At 44.2% G+C, this 21,190-nt stretch overlaps 1 protein-coding gene across 2 annotated transcripts in view; it reads right to left on the bottom strand.

Annotated features, from left to right (window-relative positions):
* LOC138537035 (2-5A-dependent ribonuclease-like) overlaps positions 1–21,190 on the bottom strand; it is a 392,082-nt gene that overhangs the window by 183,276 nt on the left and 187,616 nt on the right. For both annotated transcript variants that reach the window (XM_069641422.1, XM_069641421.1), the window contains exon 5: positions 752–881. In XM_069641422.1, the coding sequence (XP_069497523.1) occupies positions 752–881 (130 nt within the window). The remainder of the gene's footprint in view (positions 1–751; positions 882–21,190) is intronic.

The raw sequence follows: 21,190 nt of genomic DNA, 5'->3' as shown, positions 1-21,190 counted from the left end.
AGCATGCTTAAATGTGCAAGCCACCATACCTCCCAGATCCAAAACGCATGTTCAATCTATGGACAATAAAGACTGTCAGTGTGGTTGCACTTTGAGTGGAGATTGCCAAACCTGGTACATGAACAGCAGTAAGCAACTCCATCTCTTTGCACAATCAGCAGCATATCATGTGATGCTTTGACAGAGAGTCTAATCTCAAGAACCTGGGCAAGTTAGTACGCAGCTAGAATGATATCCTGCGTGACACCAGAGCAAGCCTAGCACAGTTTGGAAAGGCGCATAGAAGACCATTTTTGCTTGCATGGGATCTGTGCTCCATAGGATACCAGAACAAATATCTACGTGGATCACTACAAGGACCAGACCAGAGCCAAGCAAGCAAAATTTACTTTTTAGAGATTGTTGGTTGAATCCGGATACTAACTACGAAAATCACCAGCCAGCCTTTTGAGATGATCTGCACCTTATTCTCATCCAAGCAAGAAGACAAAATATTTCTAAGGATTTCTGTTCCGGTGTTCAGGTAACATGAAAAGTAAGGATAAGGACGATTAATAGGGACGGGGAGCTAATGTGTGCTGCTATGAATACATATTTTCCAATGCAGTCCCACACGCATGAGCTCTCAAGAAATAACTGCCATCAGCAGTGTTAGACAGAACTGGTTCATATTTGTTGCTGATTTTAGAAGCAGCTATAATGTCAGACTTTGAATCTGGGACAGTCACTCTTCGTAAAATAAACATATTACCTTTAAGGCCCAGCTGCCAAACGCTTTGCCTTTAATTGCATCAGTCCTGTTCAGTGCATCAACAAGAGTACATTCCTTTGATATCTTGACATCAGGGACATTTCCAACATCTTGGAGAAACCTAAGTTGGCTGCAAGGGGCAAAATGAGAAGGGAATTCCATTTTACTTGCTTTAATGAAGGATGTCAAAAGAGGTCCACTGAAGGCTCATTTAAGCTTTGTTGTTCATTGGCAAAAACGCAACAAATGTGGTAAATCAGATCAAAATGTGTATTTTCGACATAAAATGCACTGCTTTCATAAAAGTTAAAGTTCATGCAAAAATTATTTGATTACTTACCAGCAATCTTTGCTACACTGATCTTCCATGGCACAGTTTATGTGGGTGAGATACCGCCAGGACACAGACAACCACACCAGAAACCTAATTATAATCACATTCTAAACACATACCCTTGTCCATATGACAAATATATTTGACCTCTGACATGTATGCCCTGTTGAAACAAAAATACAGACTGCATTGCACTATAGGGTCATTCAATACTGTGATGAGGAAGATGGAGACTTAGTTCAATGAAGATTACTAGTAACTAATCGGGGCATTCCCACTCCATCTCTCTTCCTTATTTTACACATTGTAACTTACCTACTTAACCCAGTAGACTAAGGTCTAGTATACAACTTACTCAAGGTGCATCTAGCGGCACTAGCTTCTTATTGTACATCACAACAGAAGGTATCCTTGTGGAGAGTACCAGTGGTTAAAGACTTCATTTAAGGAGTCAAAGAAGTACACCCTCCTGTGGCACATCCACCTCCACGGTGGGATTTAAACACTGTGTTACAAAGACTCATGGGAGTACTTTTGGGCCTATGAACATAGCCTCATTAGGGGATCTCACTTACAAAGCAGCTGTTCTTGTAGTGTTCACATCTAGAAGGAAGGTAAGTGAATTACAAACATTACAAATGTCAGTGTCTTTTGTTTCCATACACAAACACAAAGTAGTACTTTGCACAAACCCATGTTTTTCACCAATATACATTTCAAAATGTCCTGTTAATCAGTCTATAGAACTTCCGTCTTTTTTCCATTACCCTCAGAATAGAAGGGAAAGAGTTCTAAACACATTGTAGGTATGAAGAGCAGGCATGTTCTATTTACACAAACAAAAGAATTATGCAAAAAACAAGCCAATTCTTTGTGTCTTTCGCCACTGGCACGGAATGTGACCAGGTACCCACGACCACCATCTCTAGATAGATTGTCAAGTGTATTCAACTCTGCCATTTGCTTGTAAATAAAACATTACCTTTCAAACCTAGGGCACATTCCACACGTAGGCAAAGGGCCCACCCCGCATTTATAACCATTGTGCCACTGGAGGAGATTTGCAAAGTAGCAACTTGAAGTTCAGTACACAATTTTACACAGGTGGGACAGGGAGCACTTAAAGAGAGCAGAAAACAGCATTGTTCGCACAACCCTCCCAAACAACAGGCCAGAAAAAGAAACAATCTTAGGACGTCGACATATGAGGGATCATGGATACCTGTACACGTAGGATAGGGATAATATGACATGAATGCCCCTGTTAACACCCCCTTTTTTCAACTTCGAAAAACAAATGTTATACTCCGAGCCAACCACTAGATGGTTGACTATGCAAAGCATGTGAATCTAAGCGGATTCACCAGCTCCAGAAGAATATACAACAAATATGACTTACCAATAATTTTTTTTCTGTGGTTTGTATCTGCTTAGAATCACAATCTGTATGCATAGTGTCCCATCTAGTGGTTCGCTTGGAGTGTTGCACATTTTTTCAAATTTTGAAAAACTGGGCATTGACAGGGGCGTTCCTATCAACCTATCGCTATCCTACATGTTAAGGGACCCACAATCCAACATCCTCAGATTTTCCCTTCTCTTGTACACTTTAGCTCACTTTCTGCTGATGAGGCTTCATCAACTCTGTCTTCTACTATTCTGTCAGGTCTAGATCAATTATATCCTTTTTCTGCTTTTCAACCCTCCTGTAAACCTGCCCAACCCTTCTCATCTCTGTTCCATGCAGCGATTTTTACGTCGCTTGGAAAGACGTTGGCTTAAAGTTTGTTCTCCATCTAATCACTCAGGTTATTTCTCTTATCACACCCTTTATGACAGTTGCTTAATTTCTGCTAAACATACTTATTTTTCTGACCTTCTTCATACTCAATCTGCTCATCCCGACTCTTGTTCCAAAACTTTAACTCGTCTTCTCTCTCCTCCTCTTCCTGATTCTTCTATTAATTCTACTCTCTCTGCTCTTGATTTTGCTTCCTTCTTTTCCTATAAGGTTGATTCTCTATGCCAAGATATTGTTAATTCATCCTCTTCTAATATTCTATTTTCTACTGCACGTAACCCTCTAACCTTCTTTTTGGACTTTGTTACCATGTCCAACTCCGATGTAACACTACAGTTGGCCAAAGTCCATCCTATAGCAGCTCCTATGGATCCTATCCCATCGGCTCTTATTCCTATAACCTTTCCTTCTTTTGTACCATTTCTTGTCTTAGTCTTCAATATTTGCCACTCTACATCTATTTTTCCAACAACTTTCAAACATGCTATCATCGTTCCCATTCTTAAAAAACCTTCAGCTAATCCTCTTGTTGTCTCTAATTTCCACCCTATTTCTCTTCTAAACTATTTATCCAAGCTTCTGGAGCACCTTGTTTATTCTCAGATTTCTTCCTTTTGTTAATGACCTATCTCTCCTCCCACGTTTTCAATCTGGATTTCGTCCTTGTCGCTCTACTGAGACTGCTTTAATGTGTGTACTCAACTCTCTTCTGTTAGCTCGTCACTCTAAACATTCTTCTTTTCTCATTCTTCTCAATCTATCAGCTGCTTTCAACACCGTTGACCACTCTTTGCTTTTCGATTCTCTCTCTTCTTTTGGTTTTAGGGGTTCTGTTCTTTCTTGGTTCTCTTCTTATCTATCTAATAGTACCTTTCCGTCTCATGGGGCGGAAAAACGTTCTCACCTTTCCCTCTTGAGCACGACGTTCCCAAGGTTTAGTCTTGGGTCAGTTTCTATTTTCACTCTATACTTCTTTACTTGCTCCTCTGATTTCTTCCTTTGGAATCTCTCTCCACTTTTATGCCGCTGACACACAACTTTTCCTATCCTTTTCTTCTTTCACGCCTGAAATTCACCACACTCTTACCTCTTGTCTCTCAGTCATTAAATCTTGGATGGCATTGTACTTCCTTACTCTGAATGCTGGGAAGACTGAGGTTTTATTCGTCCCTGTTAACACACTTTCTTCACCGCCGTCTATCTCCTTTCCACCATAAACTCTTTCTATTTCTCCCACTGCTCGTAATCCAGGTCTTTATTTCGACTCTAATCTTTCTTTTACCCATCATATTTCTCTTACATCCCATTCTTGTCGTTTTCATTTGTATAATATTCGCAAAGTTCGTTCTTCTCTCACATTTCATGTGACTAAACTGCTTATTTCTTCTCTTATTTTTTCTTGACTTTTCTATTGTTCTGTTACACTCTTTGGTCTTCCTTCTTCATGCATTGCTCCTTTGAAATCCATTTACCATTCTTCTATTCGCGTACTTTGTCTTCTCTCCTACCGTAATTCAATTTCAGCATTGCTTGCATCTCTTGGATGGCTACCATTTAATTAACAACTTAAATTTCATTATCTCTGTCTTGTCTTTAAATCTATTTATGGACTAGCTCCAGACTATCTTGCTGTTCTGCCGTCCTTTTATACTCCTTCTCGCTCTCTTCGCTCTTCCTGTCTTTTTAAGTTGACTGTTCCCTGTCTACCCTGTGCTCAGTCTCGCTTTCATTCTTTCCAGCTTCTTGCTCCTCTCCACTGGAACATCCTTCCTCTATCTCTTCGATCTATCACAGTCTATTACCTCTTTCGGGTCTCTTTGAAAAACCACCTACTTCACTGTCCATGATTGTTTGCTCTCTGATGTGATATTTGAATTACTTTATATTCCATTATTTTTGTACCGTTGTTTTTAATGTTGTACAGTGCTTTGGGCAAAAATGCTATATAAGACTCAATAAAATACATATAAAAATACACATGTTTTTAGTGTTTTTAACTGAGTGTATGTTGCGTTTCCCTACTCATCCACTGCTCCCTTGCTGGGAGATTGCGCAGGCTCATGTGATTCTAAGCAGATACAAGCACCAGAAAGACATTACTGTGCAAGTAATATTTGTCTTCTAGTGTTTGCAAGTCTGCTTAGAATCACATGCTAATCGTAGATTAGCAATCAGTACCTGAATCAGGTAGTGAGTGAGCAGCAGGAACAGATGGAAATAAATGTTTAAGAATTGCTTGACCCACCTGTGACTCTAACAATTGATTTTGAAATAGTGGCCTTAATTACCGGCTCTCTCTTTAGGCCCACTGTGAATGAAAGAAGAATTGGCTTGTTTTTCATATTTGTTTAGTTTTGTTGAGGTAAAATATCACCATTGTACGTACAACTAGTGTGTGTAAGGCTTGTTCCCCTCTACTCTGTGGAATTAGGGAAAAGCAATATAATTCAATGGATTGATTCACATGACATTTTGAAACATATTTGCGTGAAAATCAGGGATGAATCGGTAAAAAGGGGCATCTGACAGAAAGTGGCTGTAATTCACTTAGTCTTCTAATAGATGTAACTGCTATTTTCTATTTTTATGTGTTGGTTTATACAGGAAAACCTTGCAGAATTCATAAAAATACATTCATAACCATCAGAACTAAATGTATCACATTATGTACAATTTAAAATCTGATCCAAATTCAAGTCATTATAAGAGAAAGTCATATCCAAAATATGTTACCAAATATATATTTTTTAAACCTATACATTTTAAATCAATGAAAACTGTTATCCACTTAAATGCTGTGCCACAGACTTTCACCAGCATCGTCATAATTCTTATATGTGCAGTCACTGAAGTGCATAATCCGTTCATCATTAAAATAAGAGCAATACATTATTAGATGCTTTAGGGTTTCCATTTTGCAGGGTCACCAAACCATCGACAAGTTCTGAGTGTGCTTAGGATGCCCCTCCTAGGACCCTCACATTCTAAAGCCGGTAAAAAATTACATTAAAAAAATATATAAATATTTCAATTTTGGACCAAGCAAAAAGTACCAAATATTTTGATAGGACGCCTCTTCTGCCAGTGAATTTTGCATATTCTGTATAAAGGGAATAAGAATGTATTACATCAGCAGTTGTACACCAGTCATTTCCACCAGCCAATACTTTCTAACAAATCTTTCAATTGGGGGCGATGGCATCTTATTCCCTTGGTTCAAAATACTATTAATATCAACAAAAAGAGACATAGGCTTAGGGTCCAGCATTTTTGCCAAAAGACCTAACTTCCTTCACAGTGCTAATGACTTGAGTGAAGTGAGACCTAGTTTGTGTCTTATGATAGAATTGGAACACAAAGGGGCAAGGCCAAGACTCTTTTCCAAACAGTACCTTTGATGGAGTTCAAGAAAGGCTCTAGATCATAAAGAGAAGTCTTACTGCCATAAAGTAAAGACAGGACTACGTTTTCACAGAAAGAAATGTCCTCAATGGAATTATTGAAAATTTACAATAGGCCTCATGCACTCGTTTTAGTTGGGCTATCAATGGGAACACTCATGCCTGTATAATTTTTGTACATGCTAAAGTGGGATTTTGATGCATTGTGGATTCCCAGGTATTGTAAGCATTTTACTGATTCCAATTTTTGTTCACTGACTACCTAAGACGTACACCTCAAAGATCTTTTATTTGACAAGATTGAAATCTTTGCCCCATTTTCAACCAAGTTGTTTTCCAAAGCGTGCATGAAAAATGTGGTGAGCTGCTTTTGCAGCCGTAGGGGAGTAAGGCGTATGCCAACCAATGCAAATCCAACTTGCCCCATCTCACTGACTGTTAGGGGAGCTTTCCTAAAGTCCTACTGGCAGTAAGACTTTAGTAAGCTATCCCGGTGGTTTGTAGATCCCAAACTCCTAGTATCAGTCTGCACTAGCTCAGGACCTTGGTAGAGTGGCAGAGCAGTCAGGCTTATCTTAAGAGGAAGATGTGAGCTGTAGGTAAGTACTCCGAATCTTAGTTAATAGGCACAGCAAAGAAGCACTTACACGTATATTTATATAAAAGCTATATATTTATTATATTTACACAAGAATCACTTTAAATATGTCAGACGGTAATGGTAGAACACTTAGGAAGACTAGATAATACACTTCAAAGGGCACTTTAACTTTTGTGCTTGTTGGCGGTTACAATTGTAGCAACATTAGAAAGGGTCAAGACAAGGTTATCGTATCATCGGAAATTGCGCACTCATGCGGTTTTCAACAGGTTATACTGTAATGCATTTACTCTGCAAACACATATAGAAAAGTCACTTAAAGGGAGGAAAATAAGTGGTTAGTGCAACATTAGCTTAGCTCAAAGTTCTAGAGATTGTTTCTTTGCATGGCAAGTCTTTTACGTCCAAAAACGCAAACCTAGCTAAAGGCAGTTTAGAGAGGGCTTGAAGTCTTGGCAAGTAGCAAATACTGAAGAGTTCCTGCAGATTTCTTCTAGTGTCTAAAGTTATTTAAGCAGCAAGTTAGCGACTAACAAAGGAGACCTAAAAACAGACTTGTAAAGGGGAGACAATCAGCAGCTAGGGTTAGAGGTAAGAGGAGGTTGCCCTGGACACCTCTAGGTGCACTCCAACACTCTGTAGCGACTTCTCATAATTATGTAGCAATACCTTTTTCCACACAGTACCTTGAGGTTGAAGAAATTGTTTGTGTTGGCTCTTCAACGATGTGGCAGCTCTGGACCGGACCTCCGGATTCCTTGGTCTGGTAATGAAAGGCAGGACAATGGATGGTGTCTTCCAGCAGCAGTCTCGTGGGTGGGATCTGTGGCACGACTTTCAGCAACTTCTTGGTTTACTCAGCGGTTTTGGTGCCTTTTCCACAGCACCAACAAAGGGCACGGATTGCCCAGTCAATCTTCTTCACTTCATGCAGTTCCACACTATGGTCTGGGTAAACTGGATCAGATCTCTCGAGTGTCCTTATAGGCTCAGCACTGATTTGGACAGATTCAGCCTTTCTACGACGATGCACTGGAAATGGGCAGCAGGTCTCCTGCTATTGGGGTTCTCCATCTCTGGAAACCAACTAGGAACTCGGGAGATGGCTTGTTTCAAAGTTCGTCTTGACACTGGTTGTTCCCACCAGCCTAAGGGAAGGAGTCATCCTCTTCGGCGCACCTCTGTCACATAGAATACAGGGTCAGGACTGCAGTGGTCACTTCACGGTCTTGCAAAGGGTCTGCAGGCATCTCTGGTCATCTTCTTTTTCGGTTACCTCTGTTTCCAGTAGTCGACTTGCTTTACACTCCAGAAGCCTCACCATTTATACAGTTCCAGCACACACTCCTCTGCAATCTCTATCAGCATTTTACAGAAAGCGGCATTTGGCTGTCCAATCAGGACAGCCAGACCCCCTATGGAAGCTGGTCCTATTTGGGCACTCTGGAAGACAAAGGACAGGGGGGTGGAAGACTCCTCCCTCACTTCCTGCCTGCCCAAACACTCTGGAGCCTAGGCAGGGATACCTACTGGTTCCCGCCAAAGGCAAAACACACACACAGACCTCCCCTCTCAGAATGGTTGAAGAAGGGCTAACAAAGAACAATCTTGCTAATGGCAAAAAAAGAAGGGAGGCCCCAAGTTGGTACTTGGGTGCTCCTACTGTGCACTACCGAGGCTATGGACATAGCCTGCGGTATAAAAAATACACAATAGTTGGTAGAACACGTCCACTGCCACCAGCCATAACTAGTTGATTGTCTATGTGACTAAAAAGTCACAGGAGCAGAGAGAAGGGGGATACTAAGTATCCCTTTAACACTCCACTGAAGGTGGTGTGTGCCAATCTCTCAGACTGTAGAGTTTTTGGAGATACACTAAGAACTTTAGTTAACTTAAGGATATGGGAAAAAAGAGTCTTAAAGGAGGAATGGTCCCCAGCAACACTGCCCACAATGAGCTGTGTGCTCCAGTAGTAAAACACAGATGCCTTTCAGAGGTGTGGAGCAGACAGACTCCATAGAACAGGTAGAATACAAAGAATAGAGTTGCAAAAGACAGAGCCCATAAGAATGAATGTGTGGAAAAAGGCTCCACTCATTCAGGATTAAAAGAAAAAGGTCCAGAAGTCCAGCAAAAAGCACTGGGAGTCCCACTAGGAGAGGGAATGAAGCAGAATAATGATACATCCCCCTAACACAGACAGGGCTCTTTGTCTTGGCCCAAAGTGTGTCAATGTCGGAGAGGTACAAGTTGAAAAGTATTGGGGCAAGAATACAACCCTGTCTCAGTTCTAGGGAAGTTTTGGTTGAGTGAGTCAAATGCCCTTCCGCAGATAAATGTACCCTGGTCTTTGTATTTGAATGTAATAGTATCATAAGACCTATTGCTTTCTCTGAAAGGCCCTATGAACGTAATTTCCACCAAAGTTTACCCTATCAAATGCACTTGTTAGGTCTAAACTTGCAATGTAAATTGGAAGTGCTCCAGAGTGCCCTGCCTGTACTTTTAAACGGCTCAATAACATGCCATTTAGGGTCGTTCCGATGTCCTTACGAAAGTCCACTTGACATTTCGATAGCAGTTTCAATTTCTTGACCCAGATGTCCAATACCTCTAACATGAAGGAGGCGAAAACTTTGCAAAGTCGTCAAGGACGCGATTGGCCGATAATTCACAGGAGCCATTCTGTCACCATTTATGTAGATATGTATGATATATGCTTCATGTGAAGTCAGTGGCAATACTTGTTTGAGTTATTTCCAAAAACAACTCATGCAATAGATGAGACCATAAAATAGGATCATACTTTAATGTAATTGGAGCTAATTTGTCTTGGCCTGAGTCCCTGGAGAGGTTGATTTTCAGGATTATGTCATGAACCTTTCAGCTAGCAAAATCTTCAGCCCAATATAAATTACAATTGCTACCACAAATATAATCAAGCAAGTGGAATTCATGCCGCCTACAAATTATAGAAAGATATTCAGCCCACATACTTTCAGATATCACGTTCATGTGGGACTTAGATTTATGCTGACCCTTATTTGTTAAGTCCCAAAATCGAACGGTGATCTTAATGCATAATGCTTTTTGCATAATCTGACTATCGACATGATAAAGCTCAGCTTTCACGCGGTTTGTCAAGTTTTTATAGGGCTGTTGTATCCTTTTCCTTTTGGATCTAAAAACCTCAAGAGCCTGAACCATAAAACTGTGCCAGCTTTCTCATAGGGAGTCCCTTATCTTTATTGGCTTGGGCGATCATGTCATTACTAATGCTAATTTGTTACCAACGAGTGATAATAATTGAGGTATCAATTTTGTATATTAACAAGGGGGGTCCTGGGAGTCCCTCTGCCAGACATTAGTCCTGGTTGCGAGAGACTTACCCAGAGTCTTTAGCTCACTATCTTTCACAGAGAAGAAATATCCAAAACATATCAGTCTTTGTCCTGCCCTGGGGCAGTCCAGCACCGAAATGCTAGGCAATTCTCCTCTGAACAAGAGTACCAACAGCATCCCCAGACACGTGTTTCGGTCTGGTTGAACCTCATCAGTAGGGAGGAGCTGTGTCTCTCTAAGAATAGTGAGCAAGGGGTCCACGTCTGGTTTCCCCTAGTAACTTAGGGTGAGACCCAAAGTTACTTGCATATGCAGATTAACAAGGGGGGTCCTGGGAGTCCCTCTGCCAGACATTAGTCCTGGTTGCGAGAGACTTACCCAGAGTCTTTAGCTCACTATCTTTCACAGAGAAGAAATATCCAAAACATATCAGTCTTTGTCCTGCCCTGGGGCAGTCCAGCACCGAAATGCTAGGCAATTCTCCTCTGAACAAGAGTACCAACAGCATCCCCAGACACGTGTTTCGGTCTGGTTGAACCTCATCAGTAGGGAGGAGCTGTGTCTCTCTAAGAATAGTGAGCAAGGGGTCCACGTCTGGTTTCCCCTAGTAACTTAGGGTGAGACCCAAAGTTACTTGCATATGCAGATTAACAAGGGGGGTCCTGGGAGTCCCTCTGCCAGACATTAGTCCTGGTTGCGAGAGACTTACCCAGAGTCTTTAGCTCACTATCTTTCACAGAGAAGAAATATCCAAAACATATCAGTCTTTGTCCTGCCCTGGGGCAGTCCAGCACCGAAATGCTAGGCAATTCTCCTCTGAACAAGAGTACCAACAGCATCCCCAGACACGTGTTTCGGTCTGGTTGAACCTCATCAGTAGGGAGGAGCTGTGTCTCTCTAAGAATAGTGAGCAAGGGGTCCACGTCTGGTTTCCCCTAGTAACTTAGGGTGAGACCCAAAGTTACTTGCATATGCAGATTAACAAGGGGGGTCCTGGGAGTCCCTCTGCCAGACATTAGTCCTGGTTGCGAGAGACTTACCCAGAGTCTTTAGCTCACTATCTTTCACAGAGAAGAAATATCCAAAACATATCAGTCTTTGTCCTGCCCTGGGGCAGTCCAGCACCGAAATGCTAGGCAATTCTCCTCTGAACAAGAGTACCAACAGCATCCCCAGACACGTGTTTCGGTCTGGTTGAACCTCATCAGTAGGGAGGAGCTGTGTCTCTCTAAGAATAGTGAGCAAGGGGTCCACGTCTGGTTTCCCCTAGTAACTTAGGGTGAGACCCAAAGTTACTTGCATATGCAGATTAACAAGGGGGGTCCTGGGAGTCCCTCTGCCAGACATTAGTCCTGGTTGCGAGAGACTTACCCAGAGTCTTTAGCTCACTATCTTTCACAGAGCAATGCCAGCGGTCAAGATTTATTCTAAACCTTCCAGCCATCAACTCTTTTGTTTTGCTAGTATCAATTTTGTATAGCCACAAATAGTAAATCTGAATCATCAGATACCCAAATTGAATTAATAAGTAAACCCAAAATCAATTAGTAAGTAAATCAATACATTTTTTTAATCAAGTTGGTAGTCTATCTACTCGCATTTTCTGGAGTTATGAAAGCCAAATGTGGTTCCTGTGTGCTATGCAGAAAAGTCAAACAAGCGTTTTCCCACTGAAATACTCGTGCGGCATGATCACTTTACCCCTTTAAAGAAATTACATGATTGTTACAGAAGGTCATTAAGTCTCTCATAATAAAACATGATCTATCCATGACAACAAATTACCCCTTGTCCACTGTATATGTGAGATGTCTTGTAGATGCTGGATGCATGGTCCTTTGTGGAACTGTATTAAGGTCTCACCCTGGAGGTGGCGGATGGATTTGTTTAATACCCTCCATGAATACTTTAATCACTGGTACCCTCCACCAGGATATTTTTTGTTGTCATGTTGTATATATGTACTAGATACATTACCATATCTGTAGTTGTGCGATTAATGGGGTTAACTCCTTTTTCCCCACACAAAATCACAGATCCTTTCCACTTGTTGAAGACACAGTGCCCAGTGGTGGGTTGCATAGCTTCCCTTAGAATCTCCATGTATGTTTCTGGGATTTTCATATAGCCAAAGTCTATGATTTCAGGAGCCATGCTGCAAAGTTCAATGTCTGGGGGCATGATGTGTCAAATGTCAGAGTTCTTGTGTCAGTAAGTTATGTTTGACCTGGATCTTGATTGGTGGCTGAGTTGCCATCCTCAAGACATGCGGGTACCATGTTTGTTATGTCCAAATTAGGGTCATACATATTAGAGTAATTTGTTTGTGTAGTACTTTGTGGACCACTTGGTGGAGAAGTGTTTTGAGAAAAAGCATAAGCAGATGACCCGGAAGTTCATCCATAGTGTTTTCCCTAGTGGCCCTTTCTCTGGGTACTTGAATGAAAATTGGAGCATTTCACGCTCTGAGAGGTTTGCAAAAAGATTCACCATGTGATGTTCCCATTTTGTTTTCATTTGTGTGAGTGTGTTTGTGTTGATTTCCCACTTGCGACTTTGTTGAAGCACTCTGGCTACGTTGTTTGCCAGACAGTTGTGCAACCCGGGAACATGCTGCCCCTGCCTGTAAATCCCTCCCCTGATGCACCATTTCGTATGTCCTACATTAGAAGGGATACTACTAAACAGAGTATTCCCCCTTCTTCTTTATGCTTGACATTGCGGTGATATTGTCAGTGTTGTTCAACACATTGTTGTTGGTTATTCATGTTCGGGAGGATAATAGTGCCATCTTCTTAGGGAGGATAATAGTGCCATCCTGATGCCTACAAGCTCTAACACATTTATGTGTTGTTTCCCCTCTTCTTTGACCATGCTCCCTGGGCTGGGAGTTCCTGACAGTGAGCTCCTATCCCAGCAGTGATGCATCTGTACTTAGTATTATTTGTTCTGGCTGTTGCCTGAATGGCCTTCTCTTTAAGAAGTTTGATTTCATCCACCAATGCATATCACTTACATTTCTTTTGTTATAATCACTAGATTGTGGCAATCGTCAGCTACTTGAGACCACTGGCGTGAGTGCTACAGCTGTATTGTATGCATGATTAGGCGGGCATGCGGGAAAGGTAGCTCCTTGAATTGGTAGTGTTGTGCCTGTACCTTGAGCCATGGGAATCTTCTGTGACTGGGGAAAACTGAAATATGAAAGTATGCAACTTTCATGTCTAGTGCAGACATGTATAACCTCTTTTGAGTAGAGGAATGTCATTCTGAGCTTTTGAGTTTTTACATACTTTTTTGCTGGCCTCAGGTCTAACAATGGTCTTTTTGTTTTGTCTTAATTTGGAACCAGACAATAGAGTAAATGCCTCTGTTTACCCAGAGCTGAGAGACAGGTTTGATGGCATATTTTAGGAGCAAGGCCTCACTTTCCTTCTTCAGCAGTTCTTTGAATTACTTTGGCATTTGTAATTTTAAAGTGAACAAATCCTCAGAGAGCACTTCTGCACCTTCCCCGTGCAACCATTAATTTCCCTGTTGCTTTCCATTCTGCCTGCCTCCCATCCCTCCCACCACCCCTAACTGGCTGAGAGGACCCATTTAGTCCAGCCTCACAGGGCAGCCCCTCAGCTATGGACCCAAAGCAAAGGACAGCTCCAGTTGAAGCAGCCCCAGACTGTGTTGGCCCGTGTTAGCCTGGGGAGCCTGCAGCCTTCAACCAGCATCAACTGAACCGGTAAGTGGAGCGAGCGAAGGGACATTCACCACTGTGGCCCCCATTTTAGGTGTTTTCCCACTATCCAGGTATCACAATTCTGGGTGTTGCTGCATTAACCAATGTGCCCCCATTTTAGGTGTTTGAATTCTAGGTGTTGTTGCATTTACTACTGTGCCCCCATTTTAGGCATCTCAAATCTAGGTGTTTTTGCATTTACTACTGTGCCCTCATTTCAGGAGTTTTCCCACTATCCAGGTATGACAGTTGTAGGTGTTGCTGCATTAACCACTGTGCCCCCATTTTAGGTGTTTCCATTCTACATGTTTCTGCATTTACTACTGTGTCCCCATTTGAGGCATCTCAATTCTAGGTGTTGCTGCAGTTTCTAATGTGACACCACTGTAGGCATCTCACATCTAGGTGTTGCTGCATGTACTACTCTGCCCCCATTTTCTGTGTTTTCCCACTATCCAGGTATCACAATTCTATCTGTTGCTGCATTTACCACTGTGCCCCCATTTTAGGCATCTCAATTCTAGGTGTTGCTGCATTTACTACTGTGCCCCCATTTTAGGCATCTCAATTCTATATGTTGCTGCATTTACTACTGTGCCCCTATTTTATGTGTTTTCCCACTATCCAGGTATCACAGTTCTAGCTGTTGCTGCATTTTCTCACTGTGCCCCCATTTTAGGTGTTTTTCCCGCTATTCAGGTGTCACAAAGCTAAGTGTTGCTGCATTTACTACTTTGCCCCCATTGTAGGCATTTCAAATCTAGGTGTTGCATTTACGACTGTGCCCCCTTTTGGGTTTTTTCCCAATATCCAGGTGTCACAATGCTGGGTGTTGCTGCATTTACTACTGTGCCCCATTTTAGGCATCTCAAATCTAGGTGTTGTTGCATTTACTATTGTGCCACCATTTCATGTGATTTCCTGCTATCCAGGTATCACAATTCTAGGTGTTGCTGCATTTACTAGTGTGCCCCCATTTTAGGCATCTCAAATGTAGGTGTTGTTATAGTTACTACTGTGCCCCCATTTTAGGTATTTTCCTGCTATCAAGGTATCACAATTCTAGATGTTGCTGCATTAACTACTCTACCCCGAGGCATCTCAAATCTGGGTGATATGCCCCCTTTTTAGGTGTTTTCCTGCTATCTTGGCATCACAATTCTAGGTGTTGCTGCATTAACTACTGTACCCTGAGGCATCTCATATCTAGGTGTTGTTACATGTACTACTGTGCCCCATTTTAGGTGTTTTTACCGCTATTCAGGTATCACAGTTCAGAGTGATGCTCCATTTACTACTGTGACCTCACTTTAGGTGCTTCCTCCCTTTATTCAGATGTCCCAAATCTAGGTACCATTGCATATATCACCGTCTCAAATCTAGTTATCTAGCAGTTACTGCATTTTCTGGACTTGAGAGAAGCGCTCAACCGAATTACCCCAGACCACCTGTTGCATTTACTACCGTGCCCTCACTTTAGGCGAGTCCTCCCTTTATTCAGATGTCCCAAATCTAGGTACCATTTCATATACCACTGTCTCAAATCTAGTTATCTAGCTGTTGTATTTACTACCATGCCCTAACTTTAGGCGAGTCCTCCGTTTATAAAGATGTCCCAAATCTAGGTACCATTTCATATACCACTGTCTCAAATCTAGTTATCTAGCAGTTACTGCATTTTCTAGACTTGAGAGAAGCGCTCAACCGAATTACCCCAGACCACCTGCAGCAATCCACCCAAGCACGATCACCCCCACCCACTGCGATGCTCCCTTACACGACCACGACCAACAATTCCAACCTGACAAAAATGGAGCGAGAAACAAGGTCACCTCTCCACGCCCTCAACTCTAACGTAGCAACTATGCGGTCACTCAAAACAGCAATCCTACCCACAGGCTTTCCACTCACACTTCCCAACCAACAACCAAAAGAAACACACTGGCAAGCAAATAAACACTGTGGCTGACCCACCACTGCCATTCCAGCACCTTCATTCTCAAACTCCAACCACACACCGCCACTCCTCTCAACCCACAGCCCCAGAAGCATCACACTCTCTGATGCCCTACTTCCTTCATGCTCTCACCACCTCTGTCCCTCAGACCAGAGGAGCCATCTGACCCGCCACCACAAACCATTCTCGGCCTACCAAGCCTCCACTCATTTCCGCTCATTCTCTCCCCCGGTTTATAGTGAAAATGTCGAAAACAAAAATGTCTAAAAAAATAATGTTGAAAAAAAAATGTTGAATTTTATTTTTAAAAAAACGTTTTTTAATGGGGGGTTCCCCCTCCCACCCCCGTTTATTTTTATAGCTAAATCCAGAAAAACATACAAATTACAAAAACACATTCAATTTTTTTTTGACATTTTTGTTTTGACATTTTTGTTTTTGACTTTTTGCAGTCGACACCCTCTCCCCCCACATAACACCTCCATCTGTTCATACCCCTCTGCTAATTCCCACAGTTGTTGTATTGGTGTTCTTGGCCCTTATGCATCTTCGGGGCCGTGACCTCCCAGACCCATTCTCCCCAGCTTCTGTCTTCCACAGCACTTTGCATCTGCATACCCTCTACCCTACAGACTCGCACTTACACCTCCCGCGGCCCAGGCCGTGTAGCACTCAATCATTCCTAGCATTTCGTCCATGTCTCACCCTTGAGCTCGGACTCCCCAGCACTTACCCCTCTTCCTTCTTCCTTTCTGCACTTGCACGTTCTGAATACTCACAATGCATAGTAGGTTTGTCCGTCCCCTATGCTCTTAATATTGTGCTGTTATTGTACTTCCCACCCTCCCTGCCTGCCCTGTGGGTGCTCTGAAACAGTACATTCCTATGGTATAAGCGCCTAACAAGCAAACAATAAACAAATAAATAAATTACCATCACCGCCACTCCACCACTCACTGCGATACCTTGAACTCTAAAGCCAGAGGATCACTCTAGCGCTCCAAACACACCATCCAAACAACCACGAAAACATCTGCACCTCCCCCCATAAACTCCACGCCCAACTCCTCAGCCCTCCCAGATCTGCTGCCTTCATCCGTGCCCACATCAGCAAGAACCCCACACCATGTTACATCCAACTCCCAAGCCAGAGGAGGCGCTCTTTACACAACCCCCTTGCCACCACCGTTTCATCTGCTCCTCCCCGCAGAACATCACCTGTAAATCATCACGATAACCCATATTCCTTCACGCCTCAGTCAGAACCCTGCAAACCCTGCGCTCCCCTTAAACCACACAAGAGAGAGGTCCATGTCCCTCCACTAACCCCATCATCCCGCCGACACACCCAACCCCCTTCCCCTCCAAATTCGACCTGCCTCACCCTTTCCCCACCTCCCACCAATACCCGTTGTACCCTCAGCAGGCCCAACTCACTCACACCGCCCCCCCAATACCCCCCTCAGTTAAACCACCTTCACTCTCCACTGGCTATGCCCATCTCCCCCCCACACACATACACAGAATCCACTCACCCTCCATCCCAAGACATCTCCTTCCACCCCTTTCTCCTCTCTCAACATGGCACAACTTGTTCTCTCCAGAACCATCGCCTCAGCCCCTTTCCCCTTTGACCACCCTACCCTCTCTCACACACCTCCTGCCTCAAAATGCTATAAACGCAAGAAAAATGCCCAGCCCCTACCCTTGAGTCTTTGTGCTTCTCCTCGCCTACATCAGTCCTCTGTCCCAACCTCCCATAGCCCGGCTGTCAGGAACTCCCCGCTAGCAAGTCCCAGATTGTCTCTCTTTGCCCACGACCTCTCACCTTCCACCTCTACACCTACATTTCCCTCCACCACTCAACGCCCCCCCTCCATCGTTTCACCTATCCCGTTCGAATGTAAACTATCCACCGCAGACTCTCTCTTCCTGCTCCAACCCAACCTCACTATCTCTCCCCCCCTCAAACATCATGCCTGAATATTCACGACTATTCGGGCCACTCCCACCACCCAGCTGCTCCTGACCCCTCCCACCAGCCACCCAGTCCCACCAAGTCTGTCCGGCCACCAGCACAATTGGAACCACCTCCCACCACCAAGTTCCGCCACCAAGTCATCAGCCTCTTCTTCAATGTCCGCTCCGTGGCCAGAATGCGACATAGCATCTTTGACCTACTATCCTCTGACAAATCCGATCTCATCTTCATCACTGAAACATGGTTCATCCCCCACAACGGAGCCACCAGAGATGGCAGAAAAGCCATCCTCCACAAACTCTACATACCAATCTCACTCACTGAAACCCAGCTAACTGTGAATCCCTACTGGTCAGATTATCCCTGTTGCCCACTTTCTCACACAGTTTCCTACTAATCTACAAGCCACCGGGATACGACAGACATTTTGCCAACAATCTCTCACTCACTAAATACCATTCTGATCAACCACTCTTCACTCACCCTACTGGAAGACTTCAATATCTGATCTGATATACCCAACAACCCCATAAACCAAACTGATGGTTGACAGCCTATAGGCGCTCATGCTCTCTGGGCCTACCACAGGTCCCAATCGCATTGGAGGCCACACCCTTGACGCAATCTTCAACTCCTCTGCCCTTGTTTCGTAGTCTGGCCCGAAACCCCTCATCTGGACAGACCACTCAGCCCTATCATTCTCTATCCTCACACCGACCCCACCACCCATGATCCACCCAGTCTCACCACACAACCACAAATGCTGGAACATGGTCAAGGTACTGCCTGACCTGGCTGAAGCCTTGCTACACTTGCTTGGGAGGATAGCTCAGCGGCAACGTGCTCACCTTGGAAGCAAGACAACACGGTGCAACACAGGTTCGATCCCCAGGTCCGTGCTTAGAAACCTGTGGGTATTAAGCGCGTTATAAATAACCCATCATATCATATCATATCATATCACTCCCAAACACAGACCTCTACCTATCGACTCCTTTGTCTCTTGGCTCAACAAATCACTCCTCCCTCTCACCCCCTCATGCCCTGCCCACACTCGCAGAGAACCAATTCCCAAATGGTTCACGCCCCACCTGAAGACTGTCAAAACCCATAGTTGCTCCCTTGAGCGCAAATGGCGAGCATCATAAACCCCCCTTAGCAAATCCCTGTTCGCTCACCATCACTGTAACTACAAATGCGAAATCGGAAAGGCCCAAAAAACCTTTTCTAATAAAAGAATCCTGAATTGCTGCAATAGTAGTAAAGAGCTCCACAGGATCAATTCGTGAAGCCCACTTGCGCCAATGCTCCTACCACTCCCACACAAGCCCTCTGCAACTCCCTCTCTCATCACTTCTACAGAACAGCACTGGACAGGGCGGCCACCCTTAATGCCAAACTCTCCAACCTCACCCCTGCCCAACACCCACCGCTCAAGCTCACCCCGCCTCCACGCAACGCTAACTTTCAACTCCTTCAATCCGTTCTCGATTGAGGAATTCCTCAAACTACTGTCCAGCAACAGACCCTCCGGGTCCCCCTTGACACTTGGCACGCCTCCCTCCTCAAATAAATCTTCTCCTCCATCTGTGCAGGAGCACAGACTAAGCCCATACTCAATGACTCCTTCACCTTTGGCTCCATCCCAGACCCCTTCAAAGTAGCACACGTCAAACCGCTTCTGAAAAAGGCAGGTCTCGACACCTTGCAGCCATCTGATTACAGGCCTATCTCCAACACTACATTCCTGGCAAAACTCAACGACCGCTCTGCCTACTCTCAACTCAACCTTTTTGCTGAATCCAACAACCTACTAGACCCCGCTCAGTCTGGCTAAAGGCCTTGCGATGGAACTGAAACCACACTGATCTCGATCTGGGACGACCTCAAAGTCACAGCAGACTCTGCAAAATGCACTGATCTGGTTCTCCTTGATCTCTCAGCTGCTTTTACACCATCAACCACTCAATCCCCCTTGACCAGCTCCCCTCCCTTGGAATCCGAGATTTGGCACCCAACTGGATAGCCTCGTTCCTTAACAACAGGAAACAAATCACTACCCTCCCCCTTTTACCTCCTCTGCTCGACCAGTGAACAACGGAGTACCCCTGGGCGATTGCCTCTCTTCACTCCTTTTCAACCTCTACATGACCTCGCTGCCAGGGATCATCTGCTCACACAACCTCACCACAATTAAGCGGACGACACCCAAATTATCCCGAGAATCCCCAATACCAGCTCTGATCATGTCATGATTCCTGCCCCTCATGTCTCCAGCCCTCCAAGATGTCAGGCTGGAGCCAGGCCATGATCACCTACATGGCCCTCAAGAGCCTCTCCATCCCTCCAAAGACCCACTTGGAGTTAGACTTGGTGCTTGTGGCACCAGACTCACTCACTCTCATAGGATAACATTGGGGATTGGACTTGTAGTGCATTGATGGGGACAAGATGGATGCCCCACATATTTCGGTTCCCAGAACTGCATGTGCAGTCTAGTCTTTTGGGTGTGGTTCAGCCCAGAGACACCTGGGATACCCAGAGACTATTTAAGCCACGCCCAGGCTGAGAAACATGCGTTGTGTTTTCTGCACCTGCAGCGTGACACTCACCGTGTTCGGATCGGTCTCCAGTAGGCCTGCATCTTTCTTCTGCGCTCAGCTCCTGCAAGAACAAGAACACCATTAGGAAAAGCCTTACCTTGCGGCGCGTCTGCCCATCATTCATCGCTCCTTCTGTTCTGCGGGCACCTTCGGCGGTGTCATTCCCATCCCGGCACGCCGCATCCTAAGGAAAAGGGAAAAGAACAGAAAAAAGGCATTAGTAAGCATTCAGCAAATCTTCGCTTATTTTTAAAGACTGTACGAGCTTCAAACGCTTACCTGAATCCCAGCCGCTCTGGGGGAACTCTGTCTCCGGAACTTCTCATCCATCTGCAAGAGGGAAAAAACACTCCAGGTTAGCGTGAAACATCTAGAGGCGCTGCATACCGCGCTTACTCACCGCATTTCTTCTTCATAACCGGCATCCATGCTGAAAACGTCGCGTCACCTAAAAGATACAGAAAAATAACTCAATTCAATACAAATACGAAAGGGTCGCATCGCGCTCTCACTCACCTTCAGCGCTACTCATCTCAGCAGCACGTCGCCATCCCCGGACGCCGGCCATCATCTAAGGAAGGAAAGGAACGAAGTTAGAGAACTGTTCAAAAGGCTCATTATACTTACCTGTCGGACATTTGCCAGTGAAGTAACTAGGCAGCAATGAGCCCACACCAATCAAC

Source organism: Ambystoma mexicanum, chromosome 1q, assembly GCF_040938575.1.
Source record: "Ambystoma mexicanum isolate Mex_15411 chromosome 1q, UKY_AmexF1_1, whole genome shotgun sequence".
In the NCBI taxonomy this organism is placed as follows: Eukaryota; Metazoa; Chordata; class Amphibia; order Caudata; family Ambystomatidae; genus Ambystoma; species Ambystoma mexicanum.
Note: the sequence above shows the minus strand (reverse complement) of the source record. Positions and strands in the feature narration are given on the sequence as shown.